The following is a 23,589-nucleotide window of genomic DNA, read 5'->3' on the forward strand; positions in this document are numbered from 1 at the left end:
TAGATAAAGATTAGAGAAAGTTTAGAAATTTCCTTAAAACTGAAAATAATTTCCTTACTGAGAAAACAACAGGTAGCCTCAGGGACTACGGCAAATTAGAGTACATGCCCAAATTATTGATAAAAGTAGCAGCCACTAGTCATTTTCACCTGTTTCTGGTTACCTGTCGAGTCAGTTTTCCAGTACTTAAATATTCATTTAAATCCAAAGAGGATATCTGTAATCCAAACAGTATAAATATAATATAAAAATGGACAACAGTTAAACTGGTGCTTTGCTGGGCTAAATTCAAACATTCCTATTCATCAAGCTGGGAACTTAACATACTGATCTATTTAAGTAAGAGTAATGAAGTTCTATTTCTTCAAAAACATTTTACAAAACAGAAAGCTCTTCCCCCAAAGTATCAATTTTCTTTTTCTTAGGAAAATAAACTCCTTAAGGGCACAAAAGATTCTTTAAAAGTTCCCTCTAAAAAAGTCCTTCACAACAAAAGAAGAGCCAAAAAAAAAAAAAAAAACCCACAAGTAATGACATACAATCTCATCAGCTAGCAAAACAGGGAGTATTAGAAGATAAATCTGAGGACAAATGATTGAAAGAAGATTTTATTCAATTCCATTAATTCAATCAACAGTTACATCTACATACGAGATACTGTGCTAGAGTTCTTGATACAATAATGAGCAGAGAGCTCAGTCTTACTGGATTTGGCCCTTTCTCTAGTCAGACAAGAGCAAAATTTGTGGGTCTCAAGATTATTTTTAAAGTTTATTCACCATCCCTCCTAGCTTTTGACATTGACATTGACAAGTCGCTCAGTCGTGTCCAACTCTTTGCAGCGCTATGGACTGTAGCCTACCAGGCTCCTCTGTCCATGGGATTTTCCAGGCAAGTACTGGAGTGGGTTGCCATTTCCTTCTCCAGTGAATCTTCCTGACCCAGGGATTGAACCTGGGTCTCCCGCATTGTAGGCAGACGCTTTACCTGAGCCACGAAGGAATCTAGTCATTCACAAACGTTGTTAAGCACTCCTCATACACAGTCATCTAACAGACATCAGTAAAAGGAAAAGGAGGCAAAGTCCTGTTGTATGCCAAAAGAAATCTGCCTCCAGGCTGACATTCACTAATCGGCACCCTCTGCATGTTTATTTAACCAGAGAGAAATTCTATCTCAACTATACTAGAATCCAAACTATATTTCTACAATCAACAGGGAAATCATAAGAATTCTACCAAATGCCTTAGTGAAATCATGTTTTCTTAAAGCAGTAACTGTAAGAAGGAGATGGGAACCTGCTCTTAGAACTGACCCCAAATTATAACTATTTCATTTCTCTGTGCTTAACAACCCTTTGATAATCCATTCCAGAAATGCCTGCATTATGTTCCAGCTTATCATCCTTCATTGTGCGGACTCCTATGAGTCTTAAAATACTGGAAGTAGATTTCTTTCCAACTATTCTCCTATCCCTAACTTCAATTATTCACAATAGGTAAAACTTGCCCCTAGGGCAGTATTTTCAAACTTTCATCACATCATGACATGCCAGAAAATGATAGAATTTGTAGAGAATACTGGGGAAAGAGGTCAGAGCTCTTTTGAAAGCAGTTACCAGCTACAGGGTTCAGTGGCCCCAGGCCTCATGCTAACCAAACTTCTCTTGCCACCCACAGAACTGAAGGGAAGCAATACTCTGTCACATCTGTAACACATTTTTGCCCTAGTTTATCAGTTGGTAAGGTAAGATTTAAAAAGAAAAGGGGGGGGAATTAACATTTTATGAATTTTGGAGTAACTGAGAAGCAAAAATTAGCCAAAATCGACACTGAAAATTGCTAGCTAGATGGAAAGAATCAGGTGTATTTCTAGCACACCTCGTAACACAACTTGTACAATTATATCCCATAATTGGTATCTTCTGATATTAATGACTCACCACAAAAAACAAAATTGTTTCAACATTCTTAAAGTAGTTATGAAATGCATCTTTTAAAATGTAGTGTTTCTGATCCTTTAGATTTAAAGGTCCTATTTATCACTAATCCCGCTCCTTACGACAATCATCATTTGCAGCCTTCTTTGACAAAAGCACACTTTCTAGATAAACATGATGCCTTCTGTTCCAAGGGCCTCAGAATCAGAGCTGCTTATCTGCTCCTTACTACTTCTAAGTCCTGGATCCAGAGAACTTGCCAGAAATTTCACAGCTATAATATATCCTACATATTAACTATTCTTTCTTCCACAGCTAGAAATCATTCAAGATTTTTACAGTGAGTAAATAAATCAAGAGACTGGCATCTGAATAAATCCTGCTTGTTTTATGAAAAAGTTTGTACACAAATTATTTTTTTTGGACAACACAGTGAAATTTGACTAAATGAGAAAATATACGGAAAACTACAAAAACCAATTATAATAATTTGGAAGCAGAAAAAAGAAACACTAACTTTAACTGACTTCATTAAATCTGGCCCTTTTATCACATAAAGTGTATGGAAAACACTTTATGCCTTCAGCTTTATGAAGAAGGAAAGAACTAGTAAACAAAAAATGAATCACTCAAAAAATTAACAAAATTAAAAGAACAAAGTCAAAAGTCTGAAATTCATCCTTAAGTACAGAAGGGTAGAATAAGAAAAACTTTTGCTTCCTAGTTATCTGGGTCTTCTTTAGAAATTAACATTTAGGTCACATATCTAAGACTGAATCTCAAGAGGATAGTTATTAAAAAGTGCCTTTGCAAGAAATACTACAGAATTATAATCATGAGTTTTCTTTAAGCCGTGACCCTTAAAAGCCCCTAATATACATGATGTTTTAAAGATTAAAATGAGGTACATCTTTTACCATGGACAAGTTCAAACTGCACGTTACCATTAATTAACAAAAATTTCACCAAAATTAGTATGAATTTACATCAGACTTTTACTGAATAGAAATAAGTTTGCCTGTAATCTGAATAAAAAGAATTGTTTTTCTGATTAAGAATAAACAAAACTGTAAATTAAAAATCGTACTCCCAAGACAAGGAAATCAAGAGTGCCCCATTCAAAAACATATCATAGGATATATGACAACCTTCTAATCTTCTACATGCTTTCACTTTTGAAACAAAAACCCATCCTAGAAACCAGTAAGTACAAATAGAGATGAAAACTTTTACAATTTTCAACAGTTTAAAATGTTCCACATCTTTCCTAAAAAAAATAATAAAAGCAAAGTCTTCACCAAAACACATTTAAAAGCATATTAATCAAATGTACATACAAGAGAGATTATGATAATTATTAATACATAAATTGGTGTGATTTTAAATACTACTAAAAAGAAAATGCAGTGTAGAGCTAGTACATTACTCATTAACATGTTCTCTTATTAGATCCTTAAAAATAAAAGTGAAGCACTTTCCAAACTCCAAATTTATTTTTTAATTAACATAAATTCAAATTAATCAAAGCTATTAAGGTTTCTATTATCAATAAAAGAATCTAATAAACATGGGCAACTATTTAATTCATTTAAAAATATTAACATTTCTGTTAATATTGATTACCTAAGTGTCAGGCCCTCTTCTAAGAGACTGGGGTCTATTAGTGAATAAAAGTCAAAGAAACCCTGCTCTCATAGAGCTTACATTCTAATGCTAAACTTCTTTTTTTCTCCTCCTGATTCTCTATTTCTAATGTCCAAAAAAAAAGACGGGGAAACACTGTACCTCTCTTTGTGTTCTCAGTCAGTCAGTCTTATCTGACTCTTTCTGACCACATGGACTGCAGCCCGCCAGGCTCCTCTGTCTGGGGAATTTTCCAAGCAAGAATACTGGAGCCGGTTGCCATTTCCTACTCCAGGGGATCTTCTCAACCCAGAGTCTCTTGGGTCTCCTGCACTGGCAGGCAGATTCTTTACCACTGTGCCACCTGGGAAGCCCCAGACTTCTCTTTACAAATACATAAACAGCTAAGATCTCTCACCATTCCCTGAAGAATCAACAGAGCCAGAATTTCCTTCCCTAAAGGACTTCAGCTCAAAAACTAAAAACAGGACTTCAGCTTCTTGAAGCTTTGATTCTTAAGATACGAGCACTATGGGAACTCAGAAAATCTCAATAATTTTAGCATGTCACCAATCATAAGTTCCACCTTCTCTTTTACATTAATAAAACTTATTTTTAAAAATATAAAAGCCAAAAGTTGTTATTAAGCCAGAAGTAAAGTTCATATCTTATCTAAGAACCTATTTCTTAATTTAGTACCTAATTTTTTGGCAATTGCATAAGCTTCATCTGGTGACTTAGCCACATGTCCTTTGGGAATAGAGACGCCAGCTTCCTGCAACAATTCCATACTCAGGTATTCATGCAGCGAGAGATTCCTTTGCTGTTGATGCTGTATTTGGACTCCATGGTTGTTAAACAATCCAAAGCTTCCCAGGACCTAGAGAATTTGGGGACATATTTACATAAAGAGTGATTTAGCAGGAATTCTTGGTTAAAAACACTTCAAAATACTTTAGAGTACTTGATTCCTCAAAACTATAATAAAATTGTCGTAGTAAAACATCAAAATATCATATTCAGAGTAAATTGCAACACAAAACTAACAGCTAATCTACTAGCTAAACATCAAAAGTGACACTTATAGTTTCAACTTTTTCCTCATTATCTCTAGTCTTTAACTTTCACTTGAGCTTTACGACCATATCCCTAATGATCTACAGAGCATTTCTACCTCAAAGCCAAATTCTGCAGATCTAAAACCAAATCAAAAATCCTTCCCATCTTTCTTCTCTCCATCATTCCTCCAGCACCTAACAAATTGCCTGACACGAGATATGAGGTACCCGTACGATGCGGTACGATCAATCTTTCATACTTTCAAAATTCAAACCCCGACTTCATCAGCACCGCACATCGTAGTGTGCTGTCCAGATCCCCCCTCAGGACCAGGGCATTCATGGCCCCAGCTGCTGGGAGGGCTGGCAGCGGACAGGCCTCAGCTGAGTCCCCTCATTGGAGCCTTTCTGCCCAGTCATACTCCTTTCCCACTGTCAGCCTGTAGCCAATGACTGGCCAATGAGAATTAAGGTAAGGATGTAAAAACCCGGTGTGCGTGTGCATGCTCAGTCTCTCAGTCAGTCGGGTCCGACTCCTTGTGACCCTATGAACTGAGGCTGCCAGGATCCTCTGTCCATAGGACTCTACTGGTAAGAATACTGGAAAAATTGGGTTGCCATGCCCTCTTCAGGGGATCTTCCTGACCTAGGGATCGAATCCATGTCTCTTATGTCTCCTGCATTAGCAGATGGGTTCTTTACTGCTAAGGCACCAGGGAAGCCCAAATACCTGGCACCTCACCCCAATTTGGGACAATTCAGGACCTTCCTAGTTGCAGACCTCTCATAGGAAGAGCAGAGGTCCCACTGCACTGCACTGGAGTTGCAGTCAATCCTCCTTCCTTCACTCTCCCACAGGTACTGATCCTGAGATCACTTTTCAATAAACTTCCTCCATGAAACTCTCCATCGAATACTCAGCAAATTACAATCTGCAATATTATCTTTAATGCATTCCTTCTAAACAATTCCCTTTAAAAATCCCTTTAGGTGTATGTGCTTCACAAACAAACTGTGAAAGCTTCCAAGAAAGAAATGCCCCACCAACTCCCCTTTTTCAATCTACGTAAAACATTCATTCACTCAAAAACTCACTGAGCACCTAGACACTGGAAATAGAGAGGTCAACCCAACAAAACCCTTGCACCTAAAGCTTACAGACTAGTATGTATTTGTATGTCGGGGGTTGGGGGAGGCAAAAACAATAAAGAAAGAAAATGTGCCAAACAGCAATAAGAGTAAAAAGATAGAAAATTAAAAAATAAGAAGTGCTATTTTATACAGCTGCAGGAGTTTTCTCCACTAAAATATCCCTCGGGGTCGGGGGGGAGGGGGTGCTGAGTTAAGAATTATCTTTTCAAAAAGAAATAAATAGGAACGAGAAACAAGATATTCCTCTACAAGCTCACTAAGTCACTGCTGAAAGACAAAGGAGTGAGAGTTGTCAGCGTCTGGTTGCAGCGCCACAACAATGAGAAGTACTGGAAGAAGGATGCAATCAGAAAGACCTCAAGCATCTATGGGTCCCAAAACTTCCCCCTAAGTTAGAGCCTAGTCTTAAACCATCATTAACACCACACAGAAACACTTCTCAACCTTTTTCCAGACTCCTCAGTTCTATCAACTTTATATGGCAATATGCAGAACAAATTAAGTGCTACTGCAATCACACATTTAAATGTCATCCATCCATACATTTCCATTATCTCCACACACAATGCTGAAACATTGTTCATATGAAACACAGGTGTCATAAGAAATGAATTTAAAGGAATTGCATAGAAAGTAGTCTGCTTCTTAAAGAGGGTTCATGAACCACCTGCATCAAGATTCCCTAGGAATGCCTCCAAAATGCAGATCCCAAGGCCCAACTCTCATTTATAAAAGCAGAATCTCTGGACTGTGCCACAAAAAATCTGCATTTGTAAAGTTATTCAGTTGATTCTTAAGCACTCTACAGTTTGAGAACGAATAGTCTAACAAATCAATCACATAGAAGAGCAAGCTATTTCTGATTCATTTGGTAAGCTAAAACCCTGGATAAAATTTCTCTTGGTAGCTCAATTCCCTGATTTAGTTTCACTTCAGTATTAAAAACTAAAAATCTCCCAAACTTCAGTGTACGTCTACCTTGTGAAATCCCACTCTTGGGTAAAGCCTCAGGAGAAATGAGTACTTAGTCTATCAAAAGGCATATATAGCAGGCTTATTCATAAGAGACAAAAAAAAATGGAAACGACCTAACTGCTTATCAGCACAAGAATAGGTAGGAACTTCCTTGGAGGTCCAGTGGTTAAGAATCCACCCTTCAATGCAAGGAACATGGGTTTAATCTCTGGTAGGAAAAATAAGATCCTACATGCTTTAGGGCAACTAAGCACCAAAATGAAGACCCAGCACAGCCAAAATAGAAAAATAATTTAAATTGTTTTAAAAATAGAAGAATGGGTAAAATGTACTATATCAATAGAAGGGTAAAGAGCCAAAAAGGAAAAATGTATTGCTCATACAACAATGGATTCATCTCACAAGTACAATTTTAAGGGAAAGAAGCCAGACACAATAATACAAACTTACATGATTTTTTTAAATATAGTTCAAACTCAGAATTAACATACAGTGATGGAAGTCAGAATAAGTGGTTGGTTACCTTCTGTTGGTGAGTACTGATAAATAGAGTGCCTTCTGAAGGCTAAAAACACTATATATATATTATATATATATAATATATATATATAATATATATATATAATATATATACACACACACATACATACACACACACCACGATTTGAATGGCAGCTACACAGACGGATCCATACATACAAATTAATCTAGCTACTCACATGGGATCACAAAGAGTAGGATACAACTTAGCAACTGAACAGCAAAAACTGAAGTTATACATAAATTATGTACTTTGCTGTACAGAAATTATACCTCAAAATAACAAAAATAAGAGGGCCAAGGGGGAGTACCTAGCATAAACTTGGTAAAAATAGCCATACACTGAAACATTTTTTGGATGCCTATATATCAGACACTGTACTCAGTTCAGTCAGTTCAGTTGCTCAGTCGTGTCCGACTCTGTGACCCCATGAACCGCAGCACGCCAGGCCTCCCTGTCTATCACCAACTGCCAGAGTTCACCCAAACCCATGTCCATTGAGTCAGTGATGCCATCCAGCCATCTCATCCTCTGTCATCCCCTTCTCCTCCTGCCCTCAATCTTTCCCAGCATCAGGGTCTTTTCAAATGAGTCAGCTCTTCGCATCAGGTGGCCAAAGTACTGGAGTTTCAGCTTCAACATCAGTCCTTCCAATGAACACCCAGGACTGATCTCCTTTAGGATGGACTGGTTGGATCTCCCTGCAGTCCAAAGGACTCTCAAGAGTCTTCTCCAGCACCACAGTTCAAAAGCATCAATTCTTCGGTGCTCAGCTTTCTTTACAGTCCAACTGTACTAGGAACACTAAAAGAATGAGATCAGCTTGGTCCCAACTACAGAGTTCACAGATGTGTAAATAAACAGCTGCAACAAGTGTAAGAGTGAGCATAATCACCAGGTGGTTAATTATCTAGACAGACCAGAAAAAAATACTAGAGGCTTGATTCCAGTTTAAAAAAAACAAAAAACACTAACAGCTAAAAAGGACATTTGGGGACAACTGGGGAAATACTGCCCTATACATTAGATATAAGTACTATGGCAATTTTATATTTCTAAAGTATGATAACTGTATTGTGGTTATTTGTATTTCTCATTCTTAAGAGACATACATTGCAATATCTAAGGATGAAGTGCCATGATAGCTGTAACTTATTCTCAAATACTTCAACAAAAATATATGAATGTAATTTATACATACACGCATATGTACATAAATTATATATATTATATAAATTAATATATTTTAAATGATATAATTTATATAAATTATAGTATATAAATTGAATAACATAAATTTTTAAAGATAAAGAAAATGTGGCAGAATGTTAAATGAAGGTGAGGGTAATATGGGTGTTCACTGTATAGTTGAAACATACCTATCAGTTTGAAATTTTTCCAAAAAAGCTTGATGATAAATCCATGACACAAAACTCTATTTTTATGGTTTCTTTCAAATGTCTAAAAGAATTAGTAGTACTCATAAGGTGTTGCTGATAGCTTTTCAGACCACATTAAGGTTTTTTTTAAATATCAGAAATATTTTGATAATCCTTTCCTTGTGCCACTAGAAGCTATAACTTGAAATATCATCGGCTGGGAATCATGACGGTAATATAAATCCCTGCATAATCACAAAGATTCCCGACACTGATGCATTTTTCTTTCCTGATATATCACTTAGAAGATTCCTGCTGCCAAAAGGCCACCAACTCCTGACCAAACTCCTACACCACCACCTCTCCAATCCATACTGAGTTTAAGTAATACTCAAATGTGGGGAAACGTAGTTACTAGGGAGTATGATTCACAACGAACAAGAAGATATCTAAAATTGTTTAATATGCTCATAACTTGAACTATTTTTATCAAATATACACTAGGCAAAAGATACAGAGAAACAAGAAGAGGGTCAGAGCACTAAACAAAATGTTTAAGCGAATTTGCTAAACTCAGCGGGTGACCTTGAACAAGCTTCCTTAAGCTCTGCACCTCTATGTCCCCATCTACAAAAGCAAGGGGTTAGACCCAATGTTCTTGACAGTATTATTTACAATAGCCAAGATAATGGAAGCAAGTTAAATGTCCACTGTCAGAGGACTGGACAAAGAAGATGTGGTTCATCTATACAGCGGAATACTACTCAGTCATAAAAAGAATGAGATATGCCATCTCATGAACATGGATGGGTTTCAAGGTTACTATCCTAAGTCAGAGAAAGATAAATATATGGTATCACTTACATGCAGAATAGAAAAAATACAAACAAACTTATTTACAAAACAGAAACAGACTCAGAGACTTCAAAAACAGTGTTATCAAAGGGGAGGAGGAAAACTTGGGGAGGAAGGATAAATTAGGACAAGGGTCCCCAACCTCCGGTATCTAACGCCTGATAATCCAAGGTGGAGCTGATGTAATAATAATAGAAATAAAGCATACAATAAATATAATACACTTGAATAATCCCAAAACCATCCCCACCCCCAGCCCGTGGAAAAACTGTCTTCCACAAAACTGGTCCTTGGTACCAGAAAGGCTGGGGAACACTTAATTAGGAGTTTGGGATTAACACATACACACTACTATATATAAAACAAATAATCAATAAGGACCTACTCTATAGCACAAGAAACTCTACTCAATATTCTATAATAATCTAGATGGGAAAAAAGTCTGAAAAAGAATGAATATATATATGTGTATACCACACACATATATATCCATATATAATTGATATATATAACTAAAATCGAGTATTTTATATATATATATATATATATATATATATATAATTGAATCACTAAGCTATACCTGAAACACAACATTAAAGATCAACTGTACTCCAATACAAATTAAAGATTAAATTAAAAATAAAAGCAAGGGTAGACTAAGGTGAATTCAAATTCCAAAGCTGTATTTCTTAATGTGAGAGTGGAAGAGATGTTTAAGACAATATATTAGGCATCTCTATAAGGAGAAATAAAGACTTTTAAAGGAATTTCCAAAAGTATAAAGACAATCATTAGAAGGGAAACAGATTTGTTCACCAAAGTCTCATTTTCTAAAAACCAGACAGCACCCTTTAAGACCCAAAGAAGGAAGTTTAAGGCTTTAAAAAAAAAAAAAAATCACTTCTCCTATTAGGAAGCAAACTCACAGAATTGACTAGATTGAAAGAATGAACAGCTTTAAAAAGAAAAAAAAAATGTCTAAATTCATTTACAGCATGTCTGAGGCTACTTCAGAACACAACCAAAAGCTCTAGAAATGACTTATGAAGCCAATCATACCCTTCCACAAGTTTATTAGTGTCAACAATATTGGGAAGAATTGTCTAATTTTTATGCTCTAGAAAAAGACTGTAGAGCAGATTCAAACACAGACTTTGGAGCTACACGCTTCCGGAATGAAGGCTCAGCTCTAATCTCACCCGCTTGGTGATCTAGACCAAATTACTCCTTCTCTTAGCCAGAGTTTCTCCATCAGCGATATGGAGATTAACGACTTCCTTACAGTGTTGCTCAAAAGCCTAATTCAAGACTACATGTACAATGCTTGGCACAGTTCCTGGCATACAGCAAATGCTCCAACACACAGGAAACCAAGGCCTCCTACCACCAAATTCCCTTACTGAATTTATGATTAACCTCTTTACCAAAACTTTATTCCCTTTCTTGTCCCCTCCTACCTCAATCCTGTGCTATCTGAACACTAATCAACCGGAGTTTGATGACTAAAACTGCTGTGTGGATAACATCATTAATGTCCTAAACCTGCTACTGCAGAGACCAGCATTAAAGAACAAACTCAGGCTGCTTCTCCAGGGCAAGAGGAGCTAACAGGCCCCAAGCCTTGGACCATTTGATCAGAGAATCGTAAATCATAGACAACTCAACTCCCTGACACTAGAATCAGAAATGTCACAGAAATTACACAAACCAATGATTAATCCCAGCTTCTTTGTTCTCCCCCTTTAAAAAGAAAACTCCTTAAAAAAAAAAAAAAAACGAACTCCTAACTGAAACATCAAGTTGCAGTGGATCTGTGAATTGTCTCCCACTCTCTTGCCTGGTGCCCTGCAAATAAACCCTTATTTTACTGCAAACAACCCCTGTCAGAATTTGGCTTTCTATGCCACGGACACTCAAGCCCTTGCTCCGTACTTTTACTTACACACACACACACACACACACACACACACACACACTTACACACACACACAAACTGAGGCTATGATGCTATGGTGTATGCAGAAAAAAAAAAAGTGATCCAAAAGATTATTTTCCCAACTGATAAGATGGTGAACATGATCTCATTCTATTCAACAACTACCTGGGGGAAACGGGAAGCTTCCCGGCCTCCTCTCAGGAAAGGCCAGTCAGCAAGCAGTGCTGGTTCTGCGAAGCATCCAAGAGACACAAAAGTGTATGTGAAGGGCATGCCCTCCTCCTCAAAGAGCCGCGGAAGCCTCGGCCCACCGCGCGGGAGGCAGGAGCAAGCAGCAGAAGGTGCCCAGCCCCCGCCTCTCCTTTTGGAGCCCACCCTGGCTCCCCGCCGCCGCCGCCCTCTCAGCAGCAAGGTGAGCAGCCCTGGCCAGATGGCCAGAGCTCCTCGCTGACTTCAGGCTGCAGCAAAAAGGCGCAAACCTGAGCCCGTTCGCAGGCCTGGCGGGCAGCACTCCCGGGCAAGCCGCCCGCCACTCCGGCGGGGCACCCCCTGTCACCCAATGTCACCGACTGCGGAGTGACCCGGAGCCCGGGCCCCCTCACACCTCGCCCACCGGAGCCAGCCCTCCACCTCGCCCTTTCTCCTGCCAACCCTCAAAGCGAGCGCGGGCAGGGCCTCAATACCTGGGCGGCGGCCGGCAGCGCCGTCCGGGGTCGGTGGCTCCTCAGGGTGGCGGCAGCCAAGAGCCGGCTGTAGAACACGGAGGCCGCCATTTCTCAGTCCGACCAAGTCCCCTGGGCGCCGCGCGCAGGCGCAGAACCTCGAGACGGCCGGAGACGCGGCGGCTCCCTACGCGCGCACCGCCCCTAGCCCCGCCCATGGGGCGGGGCCTCGGTTTAACTCTGCGGTGGCGGCCATGGGCAAGTGCAGCAGGCGTTCCTGCTGACAAGCTCGCGTAGGCGGACAGAGAGCAAACTTTAACCTTTGTAACAGGACACCGGAGCCTGAACATCAGACCTGAGGTCGGCGCTCAGAAACCCGAAGCTTTCCTAGCGAAATGTAATGGAGATGATCAACGCCACCACCTGTGTGATCTTAACATCTCCGAGTCTCAGGTGCCTCATCTGTAAAACGGGGTTCGTTCAGAAAACAAGAACTTGCATTCCTGTTTTTGTGCCAAATACTGCCTTTGGGATAAATATCCCATACTTTGTCCAGTATGGCCACCTGATGCAGAGAACTGACTCTGGAAAAGACCCTGGAAAAGGCTGGGAAAGATCGAAGGCGGGAGGAAAAGGGGACAACAAAGGATGAGATGGTTGGATGGCATCACCGACTGGATGAACATGAGTTTGAGTAAACTCCGGGAGTTGGTGATGGACAAGGAAGCCTGGCCGCGCTGCAGTCCATGGAGTTACAAAGAGTGGAACAGGGCTGAGCGACTGAACTGACTGAATACGTACAACAGAATGATTCTGTCCTCAAAGGGAAGATGATCAAACACTAGTTACTGAGGACCCTAGCCAGGAGATAACTTCTCAGATAGCTCCGAGGAACTGCTCCCAAAAGGTAAAGAGAAGCCAGGATGTACAGGACTTTTTTGCTGGGGGAAAAGAACATGTAGTTAAACATATAACTGCTGCTGCTGCTGCCAAGTCGCTTCAGTCGTGTCCGACTCTGTGCGACCCCAGAGACGGCAGCCCACCAGGCTCCCCCGTCCCTGGGATTCTCCAGGCAAGAACACTGGAGTGGGTTGCCATTTCCTTCTCCAATGCATGAAAGCGAAAAGTGAAACGGAAGTCGCTCAGTCGTCGTGTCCAACTCTTCACGACCCCATGGACTGCAGCCTACCAGGCTCCCCCGTCCATGGGATTTTCCAGGCAAGAGTACTGGAGTGGGGTGCCATTGCCTTCACTGCTAATTAAAGAACAGACATCTCAAGTTAATGATTTTAGAGCTTTTCTAGGTATAGGAAGATGTAAGGATCTCGGTTTATTGAAATTATTCCTCAGAAATGCATATTAACTATCTGTACATACAGTCCATGGAATTTTCCAGGCCAGAATACTGGAGTGGATAGCCTTTCCCTTTTCCAGGGGAATCTTCTGGACCCAGGGATCAAACCCAGGTCTCCTGCATTGCAGGCAGATTCTTTACCAACTGAGCCACAAGGGAAGCCCAAGAATACTGGAGTGGGTAGCCTATCCCTTCTCCAGGGGATCTTCCCAACCCAGGAACTGAAGGGGATGGGGGCGGAGGTGGGGCTGGGGTGGTTCTCCTGCATTGCAGGTGGATTCTTTACCAACTGAGCTATCAGGGAAGCCCCTTAACTATCTAGAGCCAGTATCCAGAGCACAGAATGCTTTGGTTTTTGCCATCCTGATTTCCCCTCAGGGCACACCAAGGAGAGGAGGTGTGTGTGCTTGTGCGAGGCTGCAGTGGTTTAGGATAGCTTGATCTTTTAGAAGTGGAATCAGGGGGTGACATTCCACATTATCAACCCAGAGGGCATACCAGAATCACCTGGAAAGCTTTTCTTTTTTTTTTTTTAATGTGGATCATTTTAAAAGTCTGTATTGAATGTGTTACAGTATTGCTTCTGTTTTATGTTTTGGTTGTTTGGCCCCAGGCATGTGAGATCTTAGCTTCTGACCAGGGCTTGAATCTGCACCTCATGCATTGGAAGGTGAAGTCCTAACACTGGACACCAGGAAGTCCCTGGGGACTTTTGTGAAAAACACCTTCACCAGAACCCATCTATGGAGCGGGGTCAGGACATCTGTATTTCTTTGAATCGGATGTACACACTGTGCATGGAAAACCTGAGATGGCATGTGCCCCACCAGAGAGTTGACCACTGGACAAATGACTGGATGTCTATTCTGCTCTGAGCAGCGAGCTTTGAAATATGTCAGAGCGATTTCTGTGGGCAAGATCTTAACCTAAGAGCAAGTGGACACTGCTGACAGGCATCAACCAGGCTCTGGCACCTACCTCTGATGCGTAGTGACCCAATCCACTGAATGGCACTATGTAAAGAAAAAGTGAATCCAAACCAAGGAGCCTATCGATTTAGAGAATGGAGGGGAGCTTTTTGCATCTCCCACAGCTCTTAAGTTCTTAAAGGCAGGGACGGTCTTAAGGACTTTATTGTTTCATTGACACTCATGGGGGACTGACCTCAAGGCTCAGCACTAATTGATATTCTTTTCAATTAAAAACAGGGAAACGGGAAACAGTAGTGGTTCAGATGTCTCTTACTCCTCCTTTCTACTGCCCAATCTAACCAATCAAATAAAATCTGGATAATCAGTCCCCCAAATCGGCACTGAGACCTGCCAGTTTCTGTTAGGAACATGTATCCCATTAGATATGTATACAGCATACTTATTGGGGCTTCCCCAGTGGCTCAGCAGTAGAGAATCCGCCTGCAGTGCAGAAGTCACAGGAGACACAGGTTCTATCCCTGGGTCTAGAAGATCCCCTGGAGGAGGGCAGGGCAACCTGTTCAAGTATTCTTGCCTGGAGAATCCCATGGACAGAGGAACCTGGCGGGCTACAGTTCATAGGGTTGCAAAGAGTTGGACACGACTGAAGCGACTTCACACATTGTCAAACCAGCTCTTTTTAACTGTTAGTAGACACAGAAGTTGAGCTACCAAGTACCACCCACCATCTGAGCCCAAGGCCAGTTATTTAAAGGGCACCAGGGGGAAACCAGAATAAGTCAGCATACTAAAATAAGATGTAATGCTATAGCCCTGTTAGGATCCTGACTGGGTTAACTTTGCTTCACAAGCTTCAAGTCGGTCATAGTTGATTCATTAAAGGAAACATCTCCACTGCCATGCCCTCTGTAATACTGGCTCAAAAGCAAGAACAGCAACAGCAGAAGTAACTAATAGGAGCAGGAGTGAGAAAGAGAACATGTAGGTCCCCTGGGGTCCAGCTCTTTTGGAAGCCTACACAAGGCAGGGGAAGGGGGCAGATTCCTCCCACAGCACTTCTTGGCTCTGCTCAGAGCTCTCTACCTCTGGATACCTCCTTAAAGAACTAAGTAGGTAACGTGATGGTGGGCCTCCTACCTAAGTGCTTCACCACCACACAACCAGCCTTAAAAAATGAAATCACTTTATCAAGAAACCACCTTTTGCACAGCAAAAACTTTTGCAGTCCTTATCTGCAAGGATTTTAGAAACTAGTAGACACGGGTTTGATCCCTGGGTGGTGAAGATCCCCTAGAGGAGGGCATGGCAATCGACTCCAGTATTCTTGCCTGGAGAATCCTATGGACAGAGGAACCTGGTGGGCTACAGTCCATAGCATCGCAAAGAGTTGGACACAATTGAAGCAACTTAGCACGCACACAGTGGGCAGTAAAGGATAGCAGAATATGATTAAGTAAAATAGATGCTAAGGGGTTTTGGTTTAATTTTTTCTTAACTTCGGGGAGGTAGGAGGAAGAATATTTGAGGAACAGGGGAAAGAAAGAATTGTTCTTCAGGTACAGTGGAATTACAATCCTCAACGTTTAGGCTCCCACTTTGTCTGTCTCTTTTTTCTACTAGGAAATTAATGGTAGGATGGTATGCAAGGGAAAAAAGGGAAAATAAATTTCCTGAGAGACAGAGTGGCTTTAATTTTTTTAACAGTGCTTTAAAAACATTAAAGTTATATACCCTTCACATCTTGATGCCCAGAGCAAAGCCTTGGCTAAACTGTTCTAAGTTAACTATAGAAGTAATAGAATTACAAAGTGCCATAGAAATAACTTGCAATATATCTGCTTACCTCAACCCTTCTGAGGGCTGAGATGAATAAAAGCCATCTTCCCAGAAAAACATCTATTTCTGCTTTATGTACTATGCCAAAGCCTTTGACTGTGTGGATCACAATAAACTGTGGAAAATTCTGAAAGAGAGGGGAATACCAGACCACCTAACCTGCCTCTTGAGAAATCTGTGTGCAGATCAGGAAGCAACAGTTAGAACTGGACATGGAACAACAGACTGGTTCCAAATAGGAAAAGGAGTACGTCAAGGCTATATATTGTCACCCTGCTTATTTAACTTCTATGCAAAGTATATCATGAGAAACGCTGGACTGGAAGAAACACAAGCTGGAATCAAGATTGCCGGGAGAAATATCAATAACCTCAGCTATGCAGATGGCACCACCCTTATGGCAGAAAGTAAAGAGGCACTAAAGAGCCTCTTGATGAAAGTGAAAGAGGAGAGTGAAAAAGTTGGCTTAAAGCTCAACATTCAGAAAATGAAGATCATGGCATCTGGTCCCATCACTTCATGGGAAATAGATGCAGAAACAGTAGAAACAGTGTCAGACTTTATTTTTTGGGCTCCAAAATCACTGCAGATGGTGACTGCAGCCATGAAATTCAAAGACACTTACTCCTTGGAAGAAAAGTTATGACCAACCTAGATAGTATATTCAAAAGCAGAGACATTACTTTGCCGACTAAGGTCCGTCTAGTCAAGGATATGGTTTTTCCTGTGGTCATGTATGGATATGAGAGTTGGACTGTGAAGAAGGCTGAGCACCGAAAAATTGATGCTTTTGAACTGTGGTGTTGGAGAAGACTCTTCAGGGTCCCTTGGAGACTGCAAGGAGATCCAACCAGTCCATTCTGAAGGAGACCAACCCTGGGATTTCTTTGGAAGGAATGACGCTGAAGCTGAAGCTCCAGTACTTTGGACACCTCGTGCGAAGAGTTGACTCATTGGAAAAGACTCTGATGCTGGGAGAGACTGGGGGCAGGAGGAGAAGGGGATGACCCAGGATGAGATGGCTGGATGGCATCACGGACTCGATGGACGTGAGTCTGAGTGAACTCCGGGAGATGGTGATGGACAGGGAGGCCTGGCGTGCTGCAATTCATGGGGTCGCAAAGAGTTGGACACAACTGAGCGACTGAACTGAACTGAACTGAACTGAACACTTGGCTCATATGTTAGTGTTTGCCTGCAATGTGGAAGACCCAGGTTCGATCCCTAGGTCAGGAAGATCCCTTGGAGAAGGAAATGTTAACCCACTCCAGTACTCTTGCCTGGAAAATCCCATGGATGGAGAAGCCTGGTAGGCTACAGTCCAAAGAGGAGTTGGATACGACTGAGCAAGTTCACTTTCACTGAACACTTATTTTTAAAGCCAGATCGTTTGTTGTTGTTCCCTGACCAGAGATGGAACCCACGGCCTCTGCAGTGTTAGCACGGAGTCTTAACCATGGGATCACCAGGTAAGTCCCTAATGCCAGATTCTTTTATATATTTTCTTTCTCTTTTCTTTTTTCTCCTATCCTTCATTTTGCCATGAGACATTTCCAGAATTCTCTGGTTTTCATCTTACTCCATTTTACCCATCCAGCCTCTGCAAGAGAAAAAACTAACCAGATATATACAATCTCTTGAACTAAAGTCTGGGGATGAAGGAAGATCAGTAACACAACATGAGACAGTTGGATGTTTACATGAGGTTTCTCTTAGTTCTCTTGAAGTCTCACAAATTAGGAGGAACACTCAATCTAGACCACCCTTGAATGGCAATGCCAACAAAGCAAGATACATACATTTGCACATTAATCCTCACAACAAATCCTGCATTTTGCAGAAGGGAAAATTGAGGCTGATAAACAATAAGTAACTTGCCCAGTGTCATAGCTTTTACTCAGCTGTTCCAGCACAATATTCAAACCCAATTCTCAGTGGCAGGATGAGTATTTGAGAGAACAACTGAGATTTATACCCTCCTATTTTCTTTAATCCTTCACTACTTACACCATTTAGCTAAAAGTATTCATCATCTAAAGAAAAGGATGATAGTGCAGACCAGCAGAGAACAGGTTTTGAACTGCAAGTTCAAGAGCTTTGAACTGCAAGAGACTGAACTTTAACTCAAAGTCCAGTAGGACTCAGGGAAAGTTTATGCCTCAGAAATGGAATTGGAAGGATCCCTGACCCCCAAGAAAATGGAGACGAGCATAGAAGAAAAGAAAGTCTCTGGTGGTTCCTTAAGGAAGGTCCCCTTGCTGTGTACTCGCCAAGGCCATCATCTCCAGGCCAAAATTTAATCCTACACCCATAGAGATTCGGGAATCTCAAAGAAGGAGCACTAGAGGGAGACTGAAAATCCTTGACTCCAGGGATAGCACGAGGGTGGGAACCTCTGGCAGGCTAGTGCCTCTCTGCAGATGGAGCTGAGTCATTCTCAGTATTTGGGAGAGTCTGCCAGGGCTTTCTGAACCCTCTTCCAGCTTCCAGTGGATACTAGCTCTCCATAGCCTGTAGCCACGTGACTTCAACTTCGGCCTCCTTCTCTTCAATCTGTGTCAAATCTCCTGCTCTTTTCTTACAAGGATACAGGTACATTGAGAACGAACCGTAGTCTAAGATGATCTCATCTTAAAACCCTAGTTTAATCATACTGGCCAAGTACTTTTTGCCGTGTAAGGTAAAAAAAAAAAAAAAGTAAACTAGTTTAGGAGCAAACTAAAACAAATATGTGAAAGTTCCTTTAAAATGTTAGACAAATATTGTACAACCTGTAATCGTATTGCCAGTTTCCATGACTTGGCTTTTAAAACCTCCAGGGATGTGTGCTGTACCCCTGGCAACCTCCCAGCTCCTCTCCTGGGATATCTTCCCTGGATATAGTCTTCCATGTCTATAGTCTCCTATGGAATTAGAAAGCAAAGTGACCCCATCCTCAGGACACTTCGCTTCTGCCTGTTGGAAAATTAACAAAATACATACAACCATCTCTCAAAGACTTGTAAGAGGAATTAAGCAAATAGTTAATATATTAAAAATAGTGGGATCCAGGTTTTTCTGTATCAAAGAAGGAAGTCAAAATACAGAAGAAAAGAGTTTTCTCTCAATTGGAGTTAATTGTTAGCATAAACTCATGGTTTTCAATATACAGATATATAAATAAGTATAAATATTGTGTTAGGAGTATATACTGTTAGGAGTCTCCAGAGAAACAAATCCAATAGGATATGAATAGAGAGAGAGATTCATTTTGGTAAATTAAAAGTGTTAGTCACTCAGTCGTGTCTGACTCTCTGCGACCCCATGGACTGTAGCCCACCAGTCTCCTCTGTCCATGGAATTCTCTAGGCAAGAATATTGGAGTGGGTAGCCTTTCCCTTCTTCAGGGGATCTCCCCAACACAGGGATAGAACCCAGGTCTCCCGCATTGCAGGCAGGTTCTTTACCGTTTGAGCTAGCTCATTCAATAATGGAGCTAGATTCTGGATTTGACCAGAATCTACAGAGTGAGTCATCAGGCAGGAAACCCTAGCAAGAGCTGATGTGGTCGTTCAAGTTCAAAGGCCATCAGCAGACACATGAAAGAGAGAGTTTCGTTCAAGTCCAAAGTCCATCAAGTTGGAGAATTTCCTTTTTCTTGGAAGTGGTGAGTCTTTTGTTCTAGTCACGCCTTTAGATGGTGGGGTAAGGCCCACCCACACTATGGAGGACAGTCTGCTTTTCTCAAAGCCCACTGAGTTACATGTAAATCTCATACAAAAACACCCTCATAGACACATCTAGAATAGTGGTTGACCCAGTATCTGGGCACCACTGCCCAGCCAAATTGACACATAAGACTGACCATCACAGATATAAATATGTATGTGTGCTCTGTTCACGGAGAAGACCTGGGAGCAGTAATAACAACATCAATACAGCAATAACCACCAATAACAGCAAGCACATCTAGTGCCCATGTATAACTACCCTTCTCCACTGGAGGGAAGTCGGATTTCTTAAAGAAATGGCTGCTTAAGGATTGAGCAGGGAAAGCATATGATGAGCCTGGAATATTTTGTTAGCCCAGAAAGTTAGGGTGTATTGAAAGAATGATGGAAATGCATCAGAAATATACAGAAGCCAGTTTGAAGGGTCCCCCAGTAGCCAGTTATGAGACAATTTGAACAACAAAATAAATAACAGTGGGGAATATGGAGTACAAGTACTTTTCCTATTCTTCCCAATTAGTTCGACTAAAAACTGTAGGCCTTATATATAAAACAATCAAAACAAGACTCTGAGAGCAGGAGAGAAGAAGACAAGCCAGCCAGGGATCCCTAGAACCAAGGAACAACATGGCGGTGAGTTCCCTGGATTTTCTTCTCTGTCCTGTATATCCCAAATCGGTGCTAAAGAAGCTAGCAAGCCAGAAATGCCACTGGGTACAGATCAAAAATTAAAAAAGAACCCCCACCAAAGTCTGTTCTCTCTAACTAAAAGGCAGTGTACAGCCTAACAAGATAGAAAATTTTCAGACAACAGCATTCTGCTCTGGCCAAACACCACAAGAAAAACCGTGGCCCCTCGTCCACCAATGCCAACAAAGTTTGAGTACAGCTTCAAGAGTTCCATCCTTGGGACTTTCCTGGCCATCCAGTGGCTAAGACTCCACCATGCTCCCAATGCAGGGGGCCTGGGTTCGATCCCACATGCTGCAACTAAGACCTGGCACAGCCAACTAAATAAAGAAATATGGGGGTGGGGGGAGGATTCCATCCTTGCAAACTATAGCTAGGTGCTCCAGCACCCCACTAAGGGTGGTGTCAGAAAAGAACACTGAGAACCATATTTTCACTGACACTGAGCCCCCTCACCCCTCAGTTTCAGTGGAGATCATATGGGGAACCTGGTCTTCTGCCCCAACCCAAAAGTAATGAGGTTCTTCTCTCCCTCCTGACCTGGGTGGTGTCAGAAGAGACCCGACAGAGTCAGTACTTTCACCCTTGTAGAGTGGTAACAAAACCACCTCCTCTCTGGTGCTGGTGGAAATCAGGACTCCCATTCCCACCCAGCAATAATAAGGAGCTCCCCACCTTGGGGGTCAGTGAAGGCCAAGAGGAGAACTTGGTCTCCTCCCTTTACCTGGCAGTATCTAGGCAGCACCCCCTTTTCCTTGAGAGAGCAGTGTCAAAAAAACAAACAGCTGAACAGAAGGTTTTAATAAAACCCAAAATCTCATAACATCATACAAAATGTCCAGATTTCCAAATGAAAGAACCACACAATCTCAAACTGAATGAATGAAAGACAATTAATACATGCCAACACAGAGCTGATACCAACATTAGATTACCTGACAAAGATTTTAAAGCAGCCATGATAAAAAAAATGCTTCAGTGAGCAACTATAGACATGCTCGAAACAGACGAAAAAATCAAAACCCTCAGCAAGTCATCGGAGATAAGAGGAGGAACCAAATGGAAACTTTAGGAGTGAAAAATACAGTAACTGAAATAAGGAAGTTCGGTGGTAGGCTCAACAGCAGAATGGGAGCAGAGCAAAGACTTTGTGAACTGGAAGAACCGGCCTCCTCACTGCATTTTTGTCTGCCTGCACTGTGATTACTCCAGGATAATTTCAGTTTGTCTTCTGAACATGCACCTTTTGTCAGTGCATGAATAACACACGTGTGATATAATGAAAAGAACACAATCATACGGTTCATCTCTCAGGGGGATAAGAGCATGGGATGTAGAGCTAGACTGCCTGGACCCAAATCCTGGCTCTACGATTTGCCTGCTCTATAATTGTGAGAAATTTCTTCAGCTGTTCATGCCTCAGTTTCTCTACTGTTTATTCATTTATTCTGCCCATGTGGCATGTAGAATCCTAGTTTCCTGACCAGGAATTAAACCTGTGAGTCCTGCACGGGAGCATGGAGTCGTAACCACTGGACTGACAGGGAATTCCAATTTCTCTGCCTTTGAAATAGATGTACATCAAAACCAGCCCTAAAGTAATCATGCGTACAAAGTGAGTTAAATTGTATAAAAGTGCTTGAAACAGTGGCTGGAATAAGTGCTCGACAAATGTTAGCCCAAATTGTGAAGGAACATAAAGAAAATATGAAGTTAATAGTTCTGGAATCCAGATTTATTTCCGTTAGGATGGTTTCCACTGAAAAATGGATTATATTTTAGTCCCTCCCCCGAAACAGAAGACTGGTATGGTATCAGGATACTACAAGATTAAACAGTGCTGCGTTTCTCTGTGTTTAGTTATTAAGTGGAGCTGCCTGTTACAAACAACTCAACTACCATTGTCTTGAGAGCTCTTTACCCTTCCCCTAGGCAGTACTAAGAGCAATTTAATTTGGGGTTTCCTGTAATAGAGAAACCCAAGGAGCCAGGTGACTAGTAAAACCAGAAATGTGAGTTCGTGGTGAAGAACATACAATACCAAAAATTACCAAGAAGAAAGTAAACAGGGAATCTAGTCTCCCTCCTTTCCAACCCCTGCCAAACACACACACACACACATACATATACATACAAGGTAAATGGTAGAAGTCACAGCAAGAAGTCCACAGGGTCGGACTCAGATATAGCTTAGCAACTGAACAACAATAGCAGCAAGAAGCTGGTGTCTTTCCTCCATTCCCCATCCTAATATAACGAGGGTGTTACTTTAGAAAGAGGCTGAAACTAGGAGACTGCAGTGATGTGTTGGAAGAATTTCCTTGTCAGAAATACATAGTATTTAGAACAGTGCCTGATACCTGGCTCTCAAAACATATTACTTATTACTGTTGTCATTATTCTCATCTATAGTTCCTCAGTTTCCAAACAAATACCCCACTTAGGAATTACATGATTATACTTAGAATATAGAGTATAAGCGTAAGAATTTTGTCTTTTTCATTACGCTGGGACCTTTAACAGGGCTTCTCAAAAAAAAAAACAAAAAAACAAAAAAACAAAACAGGGCTTCTCAAGTGGTGCAGTGGTAAAGAAACTGCTTGCCAAGCAGGAGATTCAGGTTCGATCCTTGGGTTGGGAAGATTCCCAGGGGAAGCAAATGGTTACCCACTCCAGTATTCTTGTCTGTGAACTCCCATGGACAGAGGAACTTGGCAGGCTACAGTCCAAGGGGTAGCGAAGAGTCAGACACAACTGAGCAACTGAGCATGCCTGCCTGCACAAAGGACCTTTAACAGTCAATTATGTATTTTAGACACTCAATAAATGTTCACTGAATAAGTCAATGACTTAATTAATGAAATTAACCTACACAGCAGGTTAGCTAGGTTGCATGGGTAATTTTCAGATTGTTGATTTGAACGTAAATATCAGTTTTGAGTTTATA

The 23,589-nt window shown here is 41.2% G+C and overlaps 1 protein-coding gene and 1 long non-coding RNA gene across 4 annotated transcripts in view; one reads left to right on the plus strand and one right to left on the minus strand.

The window, feature by feature from the left end:
• The window catches only part of SUCLA2 (succinate-CoA ligase ADP-forming subunit beta), an 84,063-nt gene extending 71,809 nt beyond the window's left edge, over positions 1 to 12,254 (minus strand). For all 3 annotated transcript variants that reach the window (XR_009595183.1, XM_060394325.1, XM_042254690.2), the window contains exons 1-2: positions 12,142 to 12,254; positions 4,262 to 4,442 (exon numbers count right to left, since the gene is read on the minus strand). Coding sequence is in view for 2 of the 3 variants with exons in the window: in XM_060394325.1 (XP_060250308.1) it covers positions 4,262 to 4,442; positions 12,142 to 12,231 (271 nt within the window). In the remaining variant the exon portion in view is untranslated. The remainder of the gene's footprint in view (positions 1 to 4,261; positions 4,443 to 12,141) is intronic.
• Positions 12,255 to 12,319: 65 nt separating this feature from the next.
• The window catches only part of LOC132657284 (uncharacterized), a 29,206-nt gene continuing 17,936 nt past the window's right edge, over positions 12,320 to 23,589 (plus strand). Inside the window, exon 1 of the long non-coding RNA XR_009595184.1 lies at positions 12,320 to 17,711. This is a non-coding gene — a long non-coding RNA (uncharacterized LOC132657284). The remainder of the gene's footprint in view (positions 17,712 to 23,589) is intronic.

This window comes from Ovis aries, chromosome 10 (genome assembly GCF_016772045.2).
Source record: "Ovis aries strain OAR_USU_Benz2616 breed Rambouillet chromosome 10, ARS-UI_Ramb_v3.0, whole genome shotgun sequence".
Taxonomy (NCBI): domain Eukaryota; kingdom Metazoa; phylum Chordata; class Mammalia; order Artiodactyla; family Bovidae; genus Ovis; species Ovis aries.